General features: G+C 40.8%; 1 protein-coding gene across 1 annotated transcript in view; it reads left to right on the top strand.

Annotated features, from left to right (window-relative positions):
* KIAA1551 (KIAA1551 ortholog) overlaps positions 1 to 21,953 on the top strand; it is a 33,131-nt gene that overhangs the window by 10,073 nt on the left and 1,105 nt on the right. Inside the window, exons 3-5 of the mRNA XM_011979545.1 lie at positions 248 to 417; positions 11,171 to 16,261; positions 17,548 to 17,631. Coding sequence (XP_011834935.1) covers positions 11,260 to 16,261; positions 17,548 to 17,631 — 5,086 coding nt within the window. The 5' untranslated portion in view covers positions 248 to 417; positions 11,171 to 11,259. The remainder of the gene's footprint in view (positions 1 to 247; positions 418 to 11,170; positions 16,262 to 17,547; positions 17,632 to 21,953) is intronic.

The raw sequence follows: 21,953 nt of genomic DNA, 5'->3' as shown, positions 1-21,953 counted from the left end.
CATGTATGTTTAACATGGATAGTATATGGTTATTCCTTATAGGTATTATTTTAGATTACTTTTTGCTTTGTAATTTTCTGTAGTAAGCCCAGTTTACAAATAAAGGAAGCTGTTGGGTTAACAGCTTTTCAGTTATTTGCATTGTGTGGATATAGAGTATTTTTAAATTTTCACAGATATCGTTAATCTTAGTGAGATCTTTGATATGAAAATCCACATCCATAATTAAATTTATGCTTTCTTGCAGCTGTTTACTTCTAATTATTTCCTGATTCACAAATTTAATTTTTGCAATTCACAACTTCCAAGAAAACTTGTACTATTGGATTCAATCCGCAGTAATCTGCAGAAGAAGAGAAGCAGAATTATACCTAGAAGTCAACTAATGGACAGTTAGTCACCCACCTACATGTTGAGGTATTTTGGGCCTTTTTCTTTCACCCTCACTGGAAGGGAATGTGGGTGGGAATTTGAGACATCTACTTCCTTGTTGATTTTCCGCCTATTTGTTCTATTCATTATTGAAAGTAGGGAATTGAAGTCTTCCACTCTTATTGGTGAATTGTGGATTTGCTTTTTGTATTTTGATGCTCTCTTAGGTATTAATAACCTACAGATCACATTTGACAGTTTTAAGTAAACAGGCTTCCAGATTAACCTGCTTTGGGGAGGTCTTGTGATACAAGGTGGTGACATCCTGTCCTTGAGTAAAGAATCTTATGCATTCCTCAAATTGATATACTGATCAATACATAACCTAACGCTCAAAAGGTTGCTGCTTTTATTTGTGAATCATCAGGTTTTATTGATGCAAGTTTTCTTGCACATAGACATTTTAGCCTATATGTTGCAATCAGTAGCCAATGATTATAACCTCAGTATTGTATTCTCCAACGAAAAACAACAATTTGAGTATTAGGAGTCCCCCTCCCTTCTCCTAAAGTTTCCTATAAAAGCCTTCCAACTTGTAGCAGACTCCAGAACACTTCAAACTCTATTGGTATGTCTTCTCAGATTGATCCTCACATCTGGCCTCCAGTAAACTTTTATCAGATTATTTCTACCTCAACAACCTTTGTTTTAGACAACAGTGCACATATGTTTGTAATTGTTATCTTGGTGGGTTGATCCTTTTATCATTATAGAATGCATCTTTTTATCAACATTTTTTGTTTTAGTCTGTTTTGTCTGACACTAGTATAGGCTTTCCAACTTTCTTTTGTTGAGACGGTGTTTCACTCTTGTTGCCCAGGCTAGAGTGCAGTGGCACAGTCTCAGCTCATTGCAGCCTCTGCCTCCCAGGTTCAAGTGATTCTCCTGTCTCAACCTCCCAAGTAGCAGGGATTACAGGCATGTACTCTATGTACACTATGCCCGGCTAATTTTTTGTATATGGTGGAGACGGGGTTTCACCAGGTTGGTCAGGCTGATCTCGAATTCCTGACCTCAGGTGATCCACCCACCTCGGCCTCCCAAAGTTCTGGGGTTATAGGTGTGAACCACCGCACTTGGCCTGCATTCCAGCTTTCTTGGAGCTATTTGTGTGATATTTTTTCATTGTTTTACTTTCAGTCTGTGTTTTTGGATCTAAAGTGTATCTCCTGGAGACAATAGCGTATAGTTGGATAGTTTTTAAAATCCAGACTGACATTCTCTGTCTTTTGGATTGTGATATTATGAAATATATCTCTGGTCTTTATCCCTGTTTTCAGGCATACAAGTCCTAAAATTCGTGCAATCTCCAAAGTGATAAATGTTTGTTTGGGTTTTTTTTGTATGCTAATAAGTTGACTTATGGCTGGCATCCCCTAGTTTCAGAATGGAGGGCTGGTCACCTGAAAGACCAAGGCCCGATTAAAGGATTGGGACTTTTCAGCCCTCCTCCTAATTCCTGGTACCAATTGTCGATCTTAGTCCATTTTCTGTTACTTATAGCAGAGTAACTGAAACAGGGGCCTTTATGAAGAAAAGGAATCTATTTCTTACACCTGTGAACTCTAGGGTTGAAAAGGGTACACCTGGTTGAGGGGGAGGGGGTGAGGTTAAGTTGATCACCAATAGCCAGTGGTTTAATTAATCAAACCTGTGCAATGAAGCCTCCATAAGACTGGAAAGGATAGAGTTGGGAAGGCTTTTCAGATTGCTGAGCAAGTGGAGGTTCCTAGAGGGGGGCGCACCCAGAGAGGGCATGGAAATTATGTGCCCCTTCTCATGTGACCTTGCCTTCTGCATCTCTTGATCTATATCCTTGGTAATGCACTTTATAAATAAACTGATAAGGTGTTCCCCGGGTTCTGTGAGCTGCTCTAACACATTAGTCAAACCAAAGGAGCGGATCATGGGAACCCCAGTTTACAGTTGGTTGGTCAGAAGCACAGGTAAAATAACCTGGGGCTTGGTGTTGGCATCAGAAGTGGGGACAGTCTCGGCTGGGCACGGTGGCTCACGCCTGTAATCCCAGCACTTTGGGAGGCCGAGGTGGGTGGATCATGAGATCAGGAGATCGAGACCATCCTGGCTAACACAGTGAAACCCTGTCTCTACTAAATATACAAAAAATTAGCCAGGCATGGTGGTGGGCGCCTGTGGTCCCAGCTGCTCGGGAGGCTGAGGCAGGAGAATGGCGTGAACCTGGGAGGCAGAGCTTGCAGTGAGCGGAGATCGCATCACTGCACTCTAGCCTGGGCGACAGAGTGAGGCTCATTCTCAAGAAAATAAATAAATAAAAATAAAAAGGGGGCAGTCCTATGGGACTGAGCCCTAAACTTAATGAGATCTGACACTATCTTCATATAGATGGTCTCGGAATTAAAATGAATTAGAGGACACCCACCTGGTGTGTACACTGCAGAACTGATTGCTTGTTTCGTGGGGTGAGACACCCACACATCTGGTGTCAGAAGTGTGGGAAGCTTTATTCTTACATTCTCAGAATTGTTTATATAAAAATGTGATTTTTTAATATAATTACATTTACCTCTGTTTTTGTTTTTATGTCTCATTTCTTTTTATTCCTTTTTTATTCCTTAGTGGGATTTATTTTGCATAACTGAGTATTTTCTAATGTAGCATTTTAATTTCTTTTTTTGCTTTTTTGTTTTTAATTTCTTTTTTGAGACAGAGTCTTGCTCTGTTCCCCAGGCTGGAGTGCAGTGATGTGATCTCAGCTCACTGCAAGCTCCACCTCCCGGGTTCACGCCATTCTCCTGCCTCAGCCTCCCGAGTAGCTGGGACTACAGGTGCCTGCCACCACGCCCAGCTAATTTTTTGCATTTTTAGTAGAGATGGGGTTTCACCGTGTTAGCCAGGATGGTCTCGATCTCCTGACCTTGTGATCCGCCCGCCTCGGCCTCCCAAAGTTCTGGGATTACAGGCGTGAGCCACCTCATGTTTTTAATTTCATTAACAATATTTTCACTGTATTTATTGTTACTTCATGGAAGCACAAATTCTTTTTAAAAGTATTTTTTATTTTAAAGTATCAGTGATGGAGGCTGGCAGAGAACTTGGGGCAAGAATTTATTTTCTCAGAGAAATGGTAATGATGGACTATGGAAACCTTATCTGTGGTAATCTGTGTTACAGTATATTCTCAAAAGTTCTGAGACTACATTGTATCCACCAGCAGATTATGACTGCAGCTGACCATTGAACAACTTGAGTTTGAACCATGTGGATCCACATACACATGGATTTGACTTTTTTTTTTTTTTTTTTTTGGAGAGGTGAGGTCACTCTCTATTGCCCAGGCTGGAGTACAGTGTACAGTCATAGCTCATTACAGCCTCAAACATCTGGGCTCAAGCAGTCCTCCCATCTCTGCCTCCTGAGTAGCTGGGACTGCATCCACACACTACCTTGTCTGGCTATACATGGAGTTTCTTATGCATGTGCCACCCTAAGTCGTAATCCCTGTGTTGTGTAAGGGTCGATTGTATTTTCCTTTCACAATCTATTTGTGTAGCTAGAGGCAATCTTCCAAAGAATGCAACATCAATTTAGGTCGTTCAGGAGTGCTTTTCCAGTTTTCAGTTTTCTTCTATGCCAGTAAAGGAGAGGGATGGAGAAAAAAAACCCAAGTTAACATAAAGACGGTTTCCCTTCCTACCCATATGCTCTGTATTAATTTGCTAGGGCTATGTTTGAGATAGGAAAACTGAAACTTCTTCACGCAATTGACCACTTCACCTCTGGTCACCAAACTGTATTTGGATTTCTCCCCATCCGCAAACTGTTTTCCAGCTGACAACAACTGGGTATCCTACAATTCAATTACATGTTGGCACCATCTACCTGGAGAAAGCATCAGAGCCCACAGGTTGAGGACTCAGTCCCATAAGACTGCCCCTGACTTCGCCAGTCCCGGGTCCCGGGTTGTGACCTGTACTTTTGACCAACCTGTTACAAAGAGGGGATTGTCAAGACTCCCTCTGTGGATTTGATTAATTTGCTAGAGCTCACAGAACTCAGGGAAACAGTTTACTTATTATAAAGGCTATTAGATGAAGAGCCAGGTGGAAGAGATGCATGGGGGAATGCATATGTGAGTGCTTCCATGCCCTGTCCACCCTATGGTCACCTCTATGTTACCAGACACTCCTAGGAGATTATAGAGGTCTCAGGAGATCTGTGTCAGGAACCTAGTTCAAAGACCACATATTAGTGCAAAAGATTGTATACCCCGGTCTACAAGAGTTTTAGGTGTCCTGTGTCTGGAATCCTGGGCAGAGACCAAGTATGTATTTCTTATTGTGGGCTACTGTGACAGTAATGCCACAGACTGGGTGGTGTAAACAACAGAAATTTATTTCTCCCAGTTCTGGAGGCTGGAAGTCCAGGGTCAGTATGTTTGATTTCTGTTCTCCTGAAGCTTCTCTCTCAGTGGCTTGCAGGTGACTGTCTTCTTGCTGTGTCCTAACATAGTCCTTCCTCTGCAGGCCAACGTCGCTGGCGTCCCTCTTCCTATGGGGGATACTATTCGGATTAAAGCCCCACTCGAATGACCTCACTTAACCAATTACCTCCCTAAAGGCCCTATCTCCAAATACACTGGGACTTAGGGCTTTCATGTGTGAATTTTGGGGAGGGTACAATTCAGTTGATGAGACTCCCTCCTCCAAGTGGACGTAAAAGCCAGGGGACACTGAGGGGGGCAGGGGCAGTTATTAGGCATCATTAATTCTCCTTAGAAGTACCGCTTTTCTGCTGTCAGTGAACACTGTGACCCATTCTGCTTCCAACCTTGTAGACTAGTCAAACCAGTGAGGAACAAAGTCCTAACGTGTGAGAGTGGCAACATGAGTGTCAGTATATGGTGGCTGCCTTTTTTTTTTTTTTTTTTTTTTTAAAGATAGACTTTCTTTTCTAGAGGAGTTTTAGGTTTAAAGAAAATTGAGCTCGGGCATGATGGTTCACGCATGTAATCCCAGCCCTTTGGGAGGCCGAGGCAGGTGGATCATGAGGTCTGGAGGGAGTTTGAGACCATCCTGGCCAACATGGTGAAACCACATCTCTACCAAAAATGCAAAAAATGAGCTGGGCATGGTGGCACATGCCTATAGTCCCAGCTACTCAGGAGGCTGAGGCAAGAGAATCGCTTGAACCTGGGAGGTGCAGGTTGCACTGAGCCCAGATTGTGCCACTGCACTCCAGCCTGGGCGCCAGAGCGAGACTCCCGTCTAAGAAAAAAAGAAAAAGAAAATAGAGCTTATAATACAGAGCATTCCCATATATGAGCTTTATAGGAACCTCCCATCTCCACAACTCTAAGGTTTCACTATTAGCAACTTGGATTAGTGATATTGATATGTTGTTATTAAAGTCCCTCACTAACTTTAGAGTTTTCTCTGTATCTTGTGGGTCTTACGGGTTTTGATAAATGCATAATACTATGCATCTACTATTATAAGAGTTTAAAAAAATAACTTTATGAAATCAAAACATACCTAAGAAAGGGTAAAAATGGTAAGTGTATAGCCCAGTGGGTTATGTAGGGAACATACTTGTGTGTAAGCACCACCCTGGTCAAAAGCTGTCTTCATGCTACTTACTACCAATTGCTCTTCCATCACACCTTGTAAAAAGTACCACTACAGTCCCTAGATGATTGGTTTTGTCTATGTTTCAATCTTTATATAAATGGAATCATGGTTTATTCTTTCGTCTCTGGCCTTTTTCACTCAGTAGTGTGTTTGTTAGATTAATTCATATTGTTGCATATAGCTGAGTTTATTAATTTTTGTTACTATAGTGTTTCATTAATATGAATACATTTCTGTTTTGTTTCCAGTTTTTGCTTACTGCACCTAATGCTGCTGGCAGTGTTATAATTATGCATTTCTGTTTGGTACATAACCTAGGAATGAAACTTCTAGGTCTCAGGGCTTGCGTTTATTAACCCTTGGTAGATGATGCCATACATCTTTCCAAAGTGTTGGTCAATTTAAGGGTCATTATATACTCCTATCACCATTGTATGAGAGTTCCATTTGTTCCACTTTCTTGCCAACATTTGGTATTGAGAGTTGAAAAAATTCTAGCCATTGTGAGAGTATAGTATTACCACCTTATGGTTTTCATTTACATTTCTGATATTAATAATGGATTTAGCACTTAACCAAAAATTTTGCCATTTAAATATAGTTGACCCTTGAATAACACAGGAATTAGGATAACTGACCTTTGTGCAGTAAAAAAAAAATCCACATTTGACTTCACCAAAACTTAATCACTAATAGCCTGCTGTTTAGTGGAAGCCTTACCAATAACATAAATAGTTGATAAACGCACATTTTGTATGTTACATGTATTATATGCCATAGTCTTAGAATAAGCTCGAGAAAAGGAAATTTTATTAAGAAAATCATAAGGGGTCGGGTGCGGTGGCTCACGCCTGTAATCCCAGCACTTTACAGCTCACGCCTGTAATCCCAAGGCGGGTGGATTACAAGGTCGGGAGTTCGAGACCAGCCTGGCCAACATGGTGAAACCCTGTCTTAACTAAAAATACAAAAATTAGCCTGGCATGGTGACGGGACCCTGTAATCCCAGTTACTCGGGAGGCTGGGGCAGGAGAATCGCTTAACCTAGGAGGCAGAGGTTGCAGTGAGCCGAGATCATGTCACTGCACTCTAGCCTAGGCAGCAGAGCGAGACTCATCTCAAAAAAAAAAAAAAAACAAAAAACGAAAATCATAAGGAAGAGGAGGATATATTTACTATTCATTAAGTGGAAATGGATCATCATAAAGGTCTTTATCCTCATCACATTTATCTTGACTAGGCAGAGGAGGAAGAGAAGGGGTTGGTGTTGCTGTCTCCAGGGTGGCAGAGACAAAAGAAAATCCACATATAAGTGGACCCACGCACTTCAAAGCCACATTCAGGGATCAACTGTAGTGTCTATCACATGGTATTTAATTAAGCTTCATGCTTATTTTTTATTGAGTTGTCTACATTTTTCTTTTTACGTAATTCCCTATACAGGCTGGATATGAGCTCTTTGGTATGTATTGTAGGTGTACTCTTCTAGAGAGTGACTTTACTTTTTCACTTCCTTAACGGTGTTTTTTGATAAACAGGGGTGATTAATTTTGATACAGTCCATTTTATGGACCTTTTTTCTTATTGTTCATTGTGTCCTGTTTTACAAACCTTCCCCTATCCCGAGGGCGTAAAGATATTCTCTTCTATTTTTGAGATGGAGTTTCGCTTTTGTTGCCCAGGCTTGAGTGCGGTGGTGCGACCTCAACTCACTGCGACCTTGGCTCACTGCAACCTCCGCCTCCCTGGTTCAAGCGATTATCCTGCCTCAGCTTCATGAATAGCTGGGATTACAGGCATGTGCCACCATGCCCAGCTGATTTTTGCGTTTTTAGTAGAGACGGGGCTTCACCACGTTGGTCAGATTGGTCTCAAACTTCTGACCTCAGGTGATCTGCCTGCCTCGGCCTCCCAAAGTGCTGGGATTTACAGGCGTGAGCCACCATGCCCAGCCTGTTTCTGGAAACTTTAAAACGATAATCTACCTGGGATTGATTTGTTTGTGTATGTCTCTGGGTGTGTAATTGGATAAGGCTTATTTTCATTTGTGGCATATAGATAACCAATTGACCTAGCTCCATGTATTGAAAAGAACTTTTTCCTAACTTTGTCATAAAACAAGTGTCTGTATATATGAAAGTGTATATATGTCTTCACTATTCATGCTTGTTTTGCATTTCTATGGAAAGTTTATAATCAAGCTTGTAAATTTACACCAGAAAATCCAGTGGGATTATTGGAATTGCATTGACTCTTTATTACTTTTTCTTTTTCTTTTTTTTTTTTTTGAGACAAGATCTCATTCTGTTTCCCAGGCTGGAGTGCAAATGGTGCAATCTCAGCTCACTGCAACCTCCACCTCCTGGGCTCAAGTAATCCTCCCACCTCAGCCTCCCAAGTAGCGGGTACAACAGATGTGCACACCTGGCTAATTTTTTTTTGTATTTTTGGTAGAGACAGGGTTTCACCATGTTGTTCAGGCTGGTCTTGAACTCCTGACCTCAAATAGTCGCCCAGCTCTGCCTCCCAAAGTGCTGGGATTATAGGCAAGAGCCACTGCGCTTGACCTAAATTTTGAGATCATTGGCATCTTTAATGCTGCCTTCAAAAACTTGAACATGGCATATCTTTACACTCAGCTCTTTGTTGTTAGAGATGTGACACATCCTTCATTTTTGAAGTATTTGTTTTTTTATGGTATTTCTAAAAATTACTGCTGATAATATTCCTACATATTGACCTTATTTTCAGGGATTGTAATAAACAGTAGAACAAAAAAAAATCTCTACATAGTTTTGGATTTTCTATATAATATCTGATACTCAGTTTTGTGTTTTCCTCTCTGCTTCTTATACTTCCTAATATTTTTTTCTTTATAGCAGCTGGGATCTCCAGTAAAATGATTAATAGGAGTGATAGTGGCATCTTCTATGTTACTATTTAATTGTTTCACCTACTTCAAAAGAAATTTCTATCCTTTATACTTTTTTAATTATGTAGGGATTTGATTTTTTTTAGATGGGCTCTCACTGTGTCACCAGGCTGGAGTGCAGTGGCGCAATTTCGGCTCACTGCAGCCTCCCAGGTTCAAGCAATTCTCCTGCCGCAGCCTCCCGAGTAGCTGGGATTATAGGCGTGAGCCACCACACCCGGCCCCACAATGCTTCTGACACTAGATGTGTGGGAATTTTTTCCCAACTGACCAATTCTTTCCACATACCAACTGGGTGGTTTGTGATTCGATTCAATTCTGACACTGTCTACCTGACATTACCATCAGAACCCACAAATTAAAGGGCTCAGTCCTACAAGACTGCTCCCACTTGAAGCCAGTCACAAGTCCAGGCTCGTACTTCTGACCAACTGGCTATAAAGCAAATAAGGTATGCTTTCTCTGAGGTCACTACCTTCCCAGCACTTTAGTGTGTTCTGTTCACCAACCCAGAAGCTCAGTTCATCAAATCTCAATGTTCAAGAGTTTTGTTTTGTTTTTTAAAAAAACAGTCTTACTCTGTCACCCAGGCTGGAGTGGAGTGGTGCTACCATGGCTTACTGCAGCCTCGACCCCCACGCTCAGATGATCCTCCCATACTGCCTTCTGTTTTGAGTGGGTGGCTGGGACTATGGGCATGCACTACCATGACGGGCTATTTTTTTTTTTTTTTTTTTAATTTTTAAATTTTCAGTAGAGACAGGGTTTCACTATGTTTCCCAGGCTGATCTTGAACTCCTGGGCTCAGGAGATCCTCCTGCCTCAACTTCACGGACTGCTGGGATTACAGGCATGAGCCACCACACCCAGTTGAGAGTTTTTATAGGGTGCAATCTCCAGCTCCCCCCACCAGCTTTATGGAGGTCAGTGGTTAGAACTAAAAGTTCCAACCCTCTAATACTTGGTATTCCTGGTGACTATCAGCTCTATCCTGATGGTATCTAGGGGCCCCCACTTTAAGCCACCTTAGTAGCACAGACTCAGGTGTGTGCAAACAGAGTTCATTATGAATAACAAGGTATTTATGAATTAGTGTTTGCTTGTGCCAGAAATTTTCTTTTCCTTTTTTTTTTGAAACAGAATCTTCACTCTGTCACCCTGGCTAGAGTGCAGTGGTATGATCTCAGCTTACTGCATCCTCCACCTCCCAGGTTCAAGTGATTCTTGTGCATCAGCCTCCTGAGTAGCTGGGATTACAGGTGTGCACCACCACACCCAGCTAATTTTTTGTATTTTTAATAAAGATGGGGTTTGGCGTGTTAGCCAGACTGGTCTCAAACTGTTGACCTTAGGCAATCCACCTGCCTCTGCCTCCCAAAGTGCTAGGATTACAGGCATGAACCACAGCACCCGTCCTTATGCCGGAAATTGACTGAGTTCATTAAAGTAACCTTGAATAGCCCTGAGGAGTTTAGACTTTGCGAATGAACAGTGAGAATGTTTTTTAGCCATATGTTTGAATTTTTTTAAAAATTCTCATTCTTATTGTCATCTTAGCTTTTTAAAAAAATACAGTTAGCATGGATTACTTAGAAGAGAGTCTGTTAAAAATAAGTAAAAACAGGCCGGGCGTGGCGGCTCACGCCTGTAATCCCAGCACTTTGGGAGGCCGAGGCGGGCGGATCACGAGATCAGGAGATCGAGACCATCCTGGCTAACAACATGGTGAAACCCCGTCTCTACTAAAAATACAAAAAATTAGCCAGGCATGGTGGTGTGCACCTGTTGTCCCAGCTGCTGGGGAGGCTGAGGCAGGAGAATGACGTGAACCAGAGAGGCGGAGCTTGCAGTGAGCCAAGATTGCGCCACTGCACTCCAGCCTGGGTGACAGTGAGACTCCATCTCAAAAAAAAAGAAATAAAAAAAAAAAAAAAAATTAAAAACAGAAGGTGATTGGCATTTAAATGTAACAGAAAGCTAGCTGTTATTTTGTGGAATGAATTTCTGTTAAACACTTTAGAAATTTCATTGACACTTGCCTTATTTATTGCTGTATCTATTGCTCTACCACTTCCCAAATTAAAGATGAGGCTGCTCTGAAGATTCAGTAATTAGGATGGACAGTCAGTTACTAATTTTCTTAGATATTCTATCTAGGCAAAACAGCATTTTAATAAAATATCTTTATTTCTTACAGATTCCTGACATACAAACAACTGACTTGTAACTGACTTGTAACTGACTTACAACTGACTTGTAATACACTGCTACTATATCAAACCGACAATGAATTGGAATGAAAAACCAAAGAGTGCTACATTACCGCCACTGTATCCTAAAAGCCAGCCACCTTTTTTGCATCAGTCTTTGATAAACCAAATTACCGCAACACCTCAAAGTTCTTTCAGCTATCCTGGAAGTAATCAAGAAGCATGCATGTATCCCAGTAATTCAAATCCAATTTCACAGCCATTGCTGAATATCCAAAATTATCCTCAACAAATCTCTGTTTCTGATATGCATAACGGGACAGTTGTGGCCTCACACACTTCAGTAGAAAGAATAACATATGCAAATGTTAACGGACCCAAACAACTAACTCACAATTTGCAGATGTCGTCAGGAGTTACACAAAATGTATGGTTGAACTCACCAATGAGGAATCCTGTGCATTCTCATATAGGGGCAACTGTATCTCATCAAACTGATTTTGGAACTAATGCACCCAATATGCCTGCACTACAGAGTCAACTGGTAACATCAGATACCTATTCTATGCAAATGCAAATGATCCCTTCTAATCCTACACGACTTCCTGCAGCTTACCAAGGAAATCAGGGCCTAAACCAGTCTTTTTCAGAGCAACAGGTTGATTGGACACAACAGTGTATATCTAAGGGACTGACTTATCCAGATTACAGACCACCTCCAAAGCTGTACCGTTACTCACCACAAAGCTTTTTACAAGATTCTACCATTCAAAAACAAAACTTTATGCCACGTACATCATTACAAGTTAAAAACAGTCAGCTTCCAAATTCTGTATTAACTTTACCATCAAAGCAGACTGCAGCTGTACCATCACAGCAATATGCCACGCAAACTGACAAAAGACCTCCTCCTCCTCCTTACAACTGTAGGTACATAAGCCAGCCTTTGCAAAGTACTCAGCATGTTACTAAACACTTGTCTATGGAAGTTCCTCAGAGTCGAGAAATGTTGTCATCTGAAATAAGGACCAGCTTTCAACAGCAGTGGCAAAACCCTAATGAAAATGTCAGCACAATTGGAAATTTCACTAACTTGAAAGTAAATACCAGCAGCACACAACCTGTTAATGATCCCATTAGATCTTCTGTGGATGGTATTCAGACTCTTGCTCGAACTAATGAAGAGAAAATAACGGATTCTTGTAATCCAACTTCGAATCAAGTACTGGACACAAATGTCACAAAAGAAAAGCTAGTAAGGGATATTAAAACATTAGTAGAAATAAAACAGAAGTTTTCAGAACTTGCAAGGAAAATTAAAATCAATAAAGATCTTTTGATGGCAGCAGGTTGTATTAAAATGACTAATACTTCTTACAGTAAACCAGCTCAGAATTCTCAATTGTCTCTAAAACAAGCTACCAAAATCCAGTCTGGACCCCAGGTAACTCCAGTAATGCCAGAGAATGCAGAGAGACAACCACCAACAGTAGTGGAATCTACAGAAACAAATAAGACTCAATGTATGATGAATTCTGACATTCAGGAAGTCAATTGCAGAAGGTTTAACCAAGTTGATTCTGTTTTACCAAATCCTGTCTATACTGAAAAGCGGCCAATGCCAGACCCGTCTCATGATGTGAAAGTTCTCACTTCGAAGACATCAACTGTTGAGATGACCCAGGCAGTATTGAATACTCGGCTTTCATCAGAAAATGTTACCAAAGTTGAGCAGAATTCACCAGCAGTTTGTGAAACAATTTCTGTTCCTAAGTCCATATCCACTGAGGAATATAAATCAAAAATTCAAAATGAAAATATGCTACTTCTCGCTTTGCTTTCACAGGCACATAAGACTCAGAAGACAGTATTAAAAGATGCTAATCAAACTATTCAGGATTCTAAACTAGACAGTTGTGAAATGAATCCAAATACCCAAATGACTGGTAACCAACTGAATTTGAAGACCATGGAAACTCCAAGTACTTCTAATGTAAGTGGCAAGGTTTTGGACAACTCTTTTTGCAGTGGACAAGAATCCTCAACAAAAGGAATGCCTGCTAAAAGTGACAGCTGTTCCATGGAAGTGCTAGCAACCTGTCTTTCCCTGTGGAAAAAGCAACCTTCAGAAACTACAAAAGAAAAGCAGTGTGATAAACTCAGAACAAACACAACAGTAGTTGGAATTTCAAAACCTGCTAACATCCACGTTAAGAGTCCTTGTTCGGTTGTGGGAAATTCAAATTCTCAGAATAAAATAAGTAATCCCTCACAGCAGACAGCTTTATCGATGGTAGTGCACAATTATGAGTCTTCAGGTATAAATATAACAAAGGGAACAGAACTTCAGATTGCTGTAGTGTCACCGTTAGTTCTGTCAGAGGTCAAAACATTGTCTGTCAAAGGAATAACACCTGCAGCATTACCTGAAACAGTGTATCCCGTTATTAAAGAAGGTAGTGTCTGTAGTCTACAAAATCAATTGGCAGAAAACGCAAAGGCAGCTGCTGCTTTGAAAGTTGACGTTAGCGGACCAGTAGCAAGTACAGCAACATCAACCAAGATTTTTCCACTAACTCAGAAGGAAAAGCAGAATGAGTCAACAAATGGTCATTCAGAAGTTACACCTAATGTCAATCAAGGGAAGCATAACAAATTAGAGTCAGCTATCCATTCTCCTATGAACGATCAGCAGATCTCACAGGAATCAAGGAATAGTACTGTTGTGAGTAGTGATATATTACAGATTGACAATATTTGTTCTCTGGTTGAAGGTGATACCTCTTACAATTCCCAAATAGCAAAGATATTCAGCTCTCTTCCTTTGAAAATGGTTGAGCCACAGAAACCTTCTGTACCCAATCAGCAAGGGAATGGCAGCAGAGAACCAGAAAAACAATTAGATATTACAGCTGAAAATAAAGACTTTGGTTTTCAAAAAGATAAACCTGTACAGTGCACAGATGTTTCACATAAAATATGTGATCAGTCAAAGTTAGAGCCACCCTTAGAGTCATCTTGTAACGATCTTGAAACAAACAGAGGAATTCTAGAGAAAAGTAGTGTGGAGCATGCCACTGAAAAAAGCACAGCTAATGATACATGCTCATTGGCTGCTATTCAGGAGGATATTTACCCTCAGGAAATAGATGCATCCAGCAATTATACTCCCCAAGATCCTGCAGGAAATGAAATTCACAATGATAAGGCACCTGTCTTATACCTACACGACCAGCTGTCAGAACTTTTAAAAGAGTTTCCTTATGGCATTGAGGCTGTGAATACACGTGAAAGTTCTGTGGGCCAGCAAACTGCATACCAGACCTCAGAAGCTCAAACTGCTGATAAAACCAGTTCTGACTCCAAAGACCCAGCAGATCAAATACAGATTACAGTATTAAGCTCAGAGCAAATGAAAGAAATATTTCCTGAACAGGATGATCAACCCTATGTAGTAGACGACTTGACAGAACCTCAGAAAGATGAGCCCATCACAGAAGTAGTTACCCAGGCACCTGCAGGAGGAGAAAGTCGTGATTCTGTGGTACTGGACTCAGAGAAAGACGATATCCACTGTTGTGCGTTGGGATGGCTCTCCATGGTTTACGAAGGAGTACCCCAGTGTCAGTGTAATTCCATCAAGAACTCAACTTCAGAGGAAGAGAAACAAAAAGAGCAGTGTTCTTTGGAGACCAACAGTTGTAAACAAGGAGAGAGAACCTCTGATAGAGATGTCACTGTTGTTCAATTTAAGAGCCTTGTAAATAATCCAAAGACTCCTCCACCTTCTCCAGATGGGGAAAGTCATTTTCCTGAACTACAAGACAACAATAGAAAAGAGACATCCAAAACAAAACATAAAAGCTTGCCAAGGACGGAACAAGAATTAACTGCTGGTGAGTTTTCATCTAAATGTGATAAACTAGATCCCTTGCAAAATCACAAAAGAAAAAAACTGAGGTTTCACGAGGTAACCTTTCACTCTAGTAATAAAATGACAGCATCTTATGAACAAGCTTCTCAAGAAACCCGACAGAAGAAACATATAACACAGAACTCACGTCCATTAAAAGCAAAAACAACTTTTTTGCCAAATAAAGATCTATATAAGAAGCATAGTTCTTTGGGACAGTCGTCATCACCAGAAAAGGTAAAATTGAAATTCAAATCAGTTAGCTTCAAACAAAAACGGAAGTTAGACCAAGGGAATGTATTAGATATGGAAGTAAAGAAGAAGAAACATGATAAACAAGAACAGAAAGGAAGTGTGGGAGCTACATTCAAATTAGGTGACTCTTTGTCAAACCCAAACGAAAGAGCCATTGTTAAAGAAAAGATAGTATCAAATACTAAGTCTGTAGACGCAAAAGCGAGTTCATCTAAATTTAGTAGAATTCTAACTCCTAAGGAGTATTTACAAAGGCAGAAGCATAAAGAAGCTATGAGTAATAAAGCATCGAAGAAGATCTGTTTGAAAAATGTACCATGTGATTCTGAACATATGAGACCAAGTAAACTTGCTGTGCAGGTCGGAAGTTGTGGGAAATCAAATGAGAAACACAGCAGCGGTGTACAGACCTCTAAAGAATCATTAAATGGCTTGACAAGCCATGGTAAAAACCTCACAATCCACCATTCTCAGGAGTCTAAAACATACAACATTCTAAGGAATGTTAAAGAAAAAGATAGTGGGAAGCAGCCTGACAAAATATGGATTGATAAGACTAAATTAGACAAGAAATTAACCAATATAAGCAATGAAGCTCAATTCAGCCAAATGCCTCCCCAAGTAAAAGATCAAAATAAATTATATCTGAATAGAGTTGCGTTTAAATGCACGGAACGTGAGAGCATTTGTCTCACCAAATTAGAAAGTTCACCCAGGAAACTTCATAAAGATAAAGAGAAGAGACAGGAAAATAAACATAAGACCTCTTTACCTGTGAGAGGTGACACAGAAAAATCAAACATGCTGGAGTTTAAATTATGTCCAGATATCTTACTAAAGAATACAAACTCTGTGGAGGAACGGAAGGATGTAAAGCCTCATCCCAGGAAGGAGCAAGCCACTGTGCAAGGTCCAGTATGATTTTCTTGGTGGTGTCTACAACATTGTAAAGAGTCGTAGGTCAATATTTGGGCTAGCACCTCTCATGCTGTCTGGGCTGCTGGGAAAGACTTCAATGTGTTATGCCGCTACCTAGTATTTGTTTAGCCTGGTAAACCGGTGTTTCATTGGGCAATATTTGTTTTATGTTTATTGCCACCTTACTGTAAATTGTAGAAAATTGGTAGTCATGACAAGCTATATGAAACTTGCCAGATAGAAATATTTCAGTTAGTGCCAAGAAGGCTGTACTGTGAAAAACATTCCACATTCCTTGTGGGCATGTCAGAAAAGTGTCAAGTAGCTGATAACGTTAAGAGTCTTGGTTTTGTAAATTCTCCTTTGGACTTGTAATTTGAAAGCCCTGTGAACTTAAAATTTTCTTCTGAATGTTAGAGGATAAATAATGATTAATACTGAAGTCTTTTTGTTCATTTGGAAATGGGTCAACTAATTGTCCTCTTTGAAACAGTTGATGACTGCGTTATCACTATAGTTAAAATGGTAACATCTAGGCTACTCATAAGATAGAAGAACCATGAAAGCAGTATTGTCCAGTGTTCGAATTTTTTTAAAATCTGTAAAGCCAAGCTGGCAGTTACGAATATTAGGTAGCTTAATGGTAGACTTCTCAACATAGTGCAGGAAGGAAGGAGAAAATTGATAACTAGTTATTTGTGGTACTAAGGGAACATTTAGAAGTAGTGGATATTATATATAAAGCATTGTGCTGAGAAACTCAGATTGGGAAATTGAAGGATTTGAATGGAAACTGGAGCCTTTGCTCTGCTTTTCTGACTATATTTTTGGGGTTCATAAAACAATAGCATAAACAGGATATATTTTCCTGGAAAAGGAGATAGGGATATATTCATTTGTAAAAAATTGGTGATTTCAGTAGGTCCTTTCATTTGGATCCTTAGAACTTGAGTTGTGGATATAATCGGAACATTGGAAGTGGGTGGGGGCAGTGTAACTTTCTATCTCGTGTCCTTTAATATCTTGAGATGTATTAACCTGTTCAGCCCATGTGAGGGGAACATAATTACATAGTAAAGATAACTCATTTTTAATTTTGAGATAAGCGTTTCAAATAGGAGAAATCATTTTTCCAGTCCTTTATTTTGGGTTGTGTTATATATGGTTGTATCTAGTGCCTTCCAAAATCTATTTTCAGCTTACATGATTTTCCTTTGTTTTAGTACTAAAGGAGATGATTAGCAATATCTAGAGTTCTGAAAATGAATATTTAAATAGTTTCAGGAATAAAAAGTACAAAAGAAGACTGGTTAAAATGTGTTGCTGCAAAGAAAAGGACACAGAAAGACAGCCAAGAGAAAGGTAAAGTCATCATCTTTTTAAATCTTGATTCTACTTATCTCCCTATGTGATATATGGAAGTTGGATTATAGTTATGATACGATTGTAAAGTATGATTTTATCCATTTTTTTTTGTTCAGTCATTCAGTGTTTGTGTTTGAGTGGTAGGAGGACACTTTTTTGTGTTGTCATGCTGTGGAATGAAAAGCTGAGATTTATTTTCTTTTAACAGGAAAATAATTCTTATTACAATGAGTTAGCTAAGAGGTTTGCATATTATACCTGTTAACAGGACCAAACAGCAAATACTTTAGGTTTTCTGGGTCATAAGGTGTCTGCCCTGACTCTGTTGTTTCAAGGAAATAGCTGCAGATAATATGTAGATGAGTTTCAACTGTGTTCTGATTAACTATTTATTTATTTATTTATTTATTTATTTATTATTTTGAGACAGAGTCTCCCTCTGTCACCCAGGCTGGAGTGCAGTGGCGTGATCTTGGTTCACTGCACCCAGATTCAAGCGATTCTCCTCCCTCAGCTTCCCAAGTAGCTGGGACTGCAGGTGCATACCACCATGCCCAGCTAATTTTTGTATTTTTAATAGAGGTGGGGTTTCACCACGTTGGCCAGGCTGGTCTCAGCCTGACATCAGGTAGTCCACCTGCCTCGGCCTCCCAAAGTGCTGGGATTACAAACATGAGCCACCGTGCCTGGCCTCTAATTAAACTTTATCTACCAAAATAGGCAGCAGGCTTGACTTAGTTTGCCAGACCCTGGATTCAATTATTTACATGTTAATTTGATTTATCATCAATACAATTTAGGCAAGGGTATTTCCATTTTATAGATGAGAGGTTACATCATCTGACTTAAGTTTCATTGCTAGTTACTGAATAGGACTTGAATCTGGTCCCCTCTCTTCAAAGTCCATTAATTGTGGGTGAGGTATAGTCAGCCCTCCACATCTGCATGTTCTATATCTGTGGATTCAAACAATTGTGGATCAAAAATATTTGGGAAAAAAAATTAATACAACTATAAAAATAGATACTTAAAAAGCAATACAGTATAACAACTGTAGAGACTGCGTTTCTTTTACTGTGTTGGCCAGGCTGGTCTCAAACTCCCAAACTCGGTAATCCACCCACCTCGGCCTCCCAAAATGCTGGGATTATAGGCATGAGCCTCTGCGTCCAGCCGAGTATATGATTTAATTAGTACCTTGTTTTTAGGGTTTGACTTTGGAACTAAAAGCTAGAGCTCAAGAGTTTTGTCTTAGTTTTGGTTCATTACACAGGCAAAGAGGAGGCCAGGCGTGGTGGCTCACGCCTGTAATCCCAGCACTTTTGGGAGGCTGAGGCAGGCGAATCATGAGGTTAGGAGATCGAGACCATCCTGGCTAACACAGTAAAACCCCATCTCTACTAAAAATACAAAAATCCAGCCGAGCGTGGTGGCAGGTGCCTGCAGTCCCAGTTATTTGGGAGGCTGAGGCAAGAGAATGGCGTGAACCCAGCAGGCGGAGCTTGCAGTGAGCCGAAATGTCGCCACTGCACTCCAGCCTGGGCAACAGAGCAAGACTCCGTCTCAAAAAAATAGGCAAAGAGAGGTTCAGAGCCTCAGAAATGGAGAGCAGCAGAATCTCACCAAGAGAAACAATAAGCAGCAGCACATTTTATAAAAGGAATTGCCAAAGGTTGTGAAGAGAGCTTCAAACAGATACACAGAAGCAGGCATGTAAAAGTTGAGTAGAGGCTGGGCAAGGTGGCTCATGCCTGTAATCCCAGCGCTTTGAGAGGCCGAGGCAGGCAGATCGCTTGAGGTCGGGAGTTCGGACATGCCTGTAATCCCAGCTATTCAGGAGGCTGAGACAGGAGAATCACTTGAACCCGGGAGGCAGAGGTTCCAGTGAGCTAAGATCGCACCACTGCACTCCATCCTGGGCGACAGAGCGAAACTCCGTCTCAAAAAAAAAAGTCAGTTAGCATTGAAACATGCATATGGGAAAAAACTTGCATCAACGAAGAAATGCACTCTTAATCAGGACAGGACAAATAACTAAAGAGGAGGGAATGAAGAGCAATGAGAGGCCTGAGAGTGGGAAACAATGCCCCTCTCGGGTTGGAAGACAGAAAGCCAAAAATGAGAAAGATACAAATGGGCACGAAGATTGGAGTAAGAAAAAAGCTTGGAAACAGGAGAGGCATGATTATTATCTCAAAGAGAAAGCGAGAGGCATGTTTGGAATCTGAAGCTGAAAACACTCAAAAGACAGATACACAGATTGACCAGAGACCCTCAGAGATAAGCATGAGTTGAATGACATGTGCAGACAGCACAGCAGGATGAGCAATGCATGGTGAATGTGAGGCTGAAATACTCAAAATCATGATGAAAAGAAAATACAAGCCAGGTCACGAGTACACTAAGGCAAGGCTGGGTGAGACAATCCAGGAGACAAGTCATATAGCTCTGTCATAGCATGACAAGACACAAATAGGTGAGACCTAAGGGAGAAGAAAAAAATCTCAGGTGCTGCTACATGGGCATTTTTATTTACTTATTTATTTTTTATTTTTTAGATAGAGTCTCGCTGTGTTGCCTAGGCTGGAGTGCAGTGGTGCAATCTCAGCTCACTGCAACCTCCGGTTCCTGGGTTCAGGTGATTCTCCTGCCTCGGCCTCAGCCTCCTGAGTAGCGTGAACCAGCACACCTGGCTGATTTTTGTATTTTTAGTAGAGACAGAGTTTCACCATGTTGTCCGGGCTGATCTTGAACTCCAGCTTCAGGTGATCCACCGGCCTCGGCCTGCCGAAGTGCTGGGATTACAGGCATAAGCCACTGTGCCTGGCTGCATGGGCATTTTTAAAATGCATATTAGGGAAGAAGGAAGCTGGTTCTGGAGAAGGGATCTCTGGGAAATAGTGAATTATACACCTTAGACAAAGAGGCTGGAGAACAGTGAACCAACTATGAACTGAGAGAAAAATGCCACGAACTCCCAAACTGCTGTAAAGAAACATACATCTGACCTGGTGCGGGGCCCATGAGGGTCATCCCAGCACTTGGGAGGCCAAGGCCAGAGGATGACTTGAGCCCAGGAGTTTGAGACCAGCTTGGGCAACATCAGGAGTCCCCGTCTCTCCAAATAACTTTTTAAAAAATTAGCCTGGCGTAGTGGTGTGCACCTGTGGTCCCATCTGCTTGGCAGACTGAAGAAGGAGGATCACCGGAGTCCAGGAGTTGAAACTGCAATAAGCTCTGATGCAGCACTGCACTACAGCCTGGGCAACAGAGGCAAGACACTGTCTCAAAAAAAAAAAAAAAACCCACAGGAGAAACAGATGTCTAAATTCGGTAGCAAAGGTTGCAGCAGACTTGAAGTCCTAAGTTAGAGTAAAGAGATAAAGAGGAAATGACAAGAATTTCTTGGAAAGCAACTTAGAGACCCATCTTGGGCCTCTAATGTTACTAGTGTTACTAATTCTGAAAGAAAGCAAACAAGAAAGTGGAAGACTTTGCAGCAGATGTAAAGAACTAACAGGACAGAATACTCCACTCACACAGATAGAAAAAGACAAAACAGGACCCCATTATTCAGAAGGAAATAGCTGCAGCAGGAATGAAATGTACAGATAGTCCCTGACTTACAGTGATTTGACTTAGGATTTCTTGACTATGATGGTATGAAAGTGATACACATTCAGGAGAAAGTGTATTTCGCATACCCATACAGCAATTCTGGTTTTCATTTTCTCTATTCATTATTAATTTTCATTTCACTATAGTATTAAATAAATCACGGGACATTGAACTTTTTTTTTTTTTTTTTCCCAAAATGGGCTTTGTGTTAGATTTTGCCCAACTGTAGGCTGATATAAGTGTTCTGAGCGTGTTTATGGTAGGCTAGGCTGTGATATTCAGTAGATTACATGTATTAAATATATTTTCAGCTTTTTTTGTTTTGTTTGTTTTTTGAGACAGTCTCGCTGTGTCCCCCAGGCTGGAGTGCAGTGGTGCGATATCGGCTCACTGCATCCTCTGCCCAGCTAATTTTTGTATTTTTAGAAAAAAAGGGTTTTGCCATATTGGCCAGGCTAGTCTCGAACTGGCTTCATGTGATCTGCCTTCCTTGGCCTCCCAGAGTGCTGGGATTAGAGACGTGAACCACCACACCCAGCCTCAACATATTTTCAATAGGTGACGGGTCATTATGAAAAAAGGACACTGAAGCTAATGTAACATTGAAATGATCTAAAGAAACAGGAAACTATAGACATGTTTTAGAATATCTAGTGCATGGTGAGACCAAAATATGAAACCTATCCTTTTCATGTACTGTT

This window comes from Mandrillus leucophaeus, unplaced genomic scaffold, assembly GCF_000951045.1.
Source record: "Mandrillus leucophaeus isolate KB7577 unplaced genomic scaffold, Mleu.le_1.0 Scaffold203, whole genome shotgun sequence".
Taxonomy (NCBI): domain Eukaryota; kingdom Metazoa; phylum Chordata; class Mammalia; order Primates; family Cercopithecidae; genus Mandrillus; species Mandrillus leucophaeus.
This window is presented reverse-complemented; position numbering and strand designations above follow the sequence as displayed.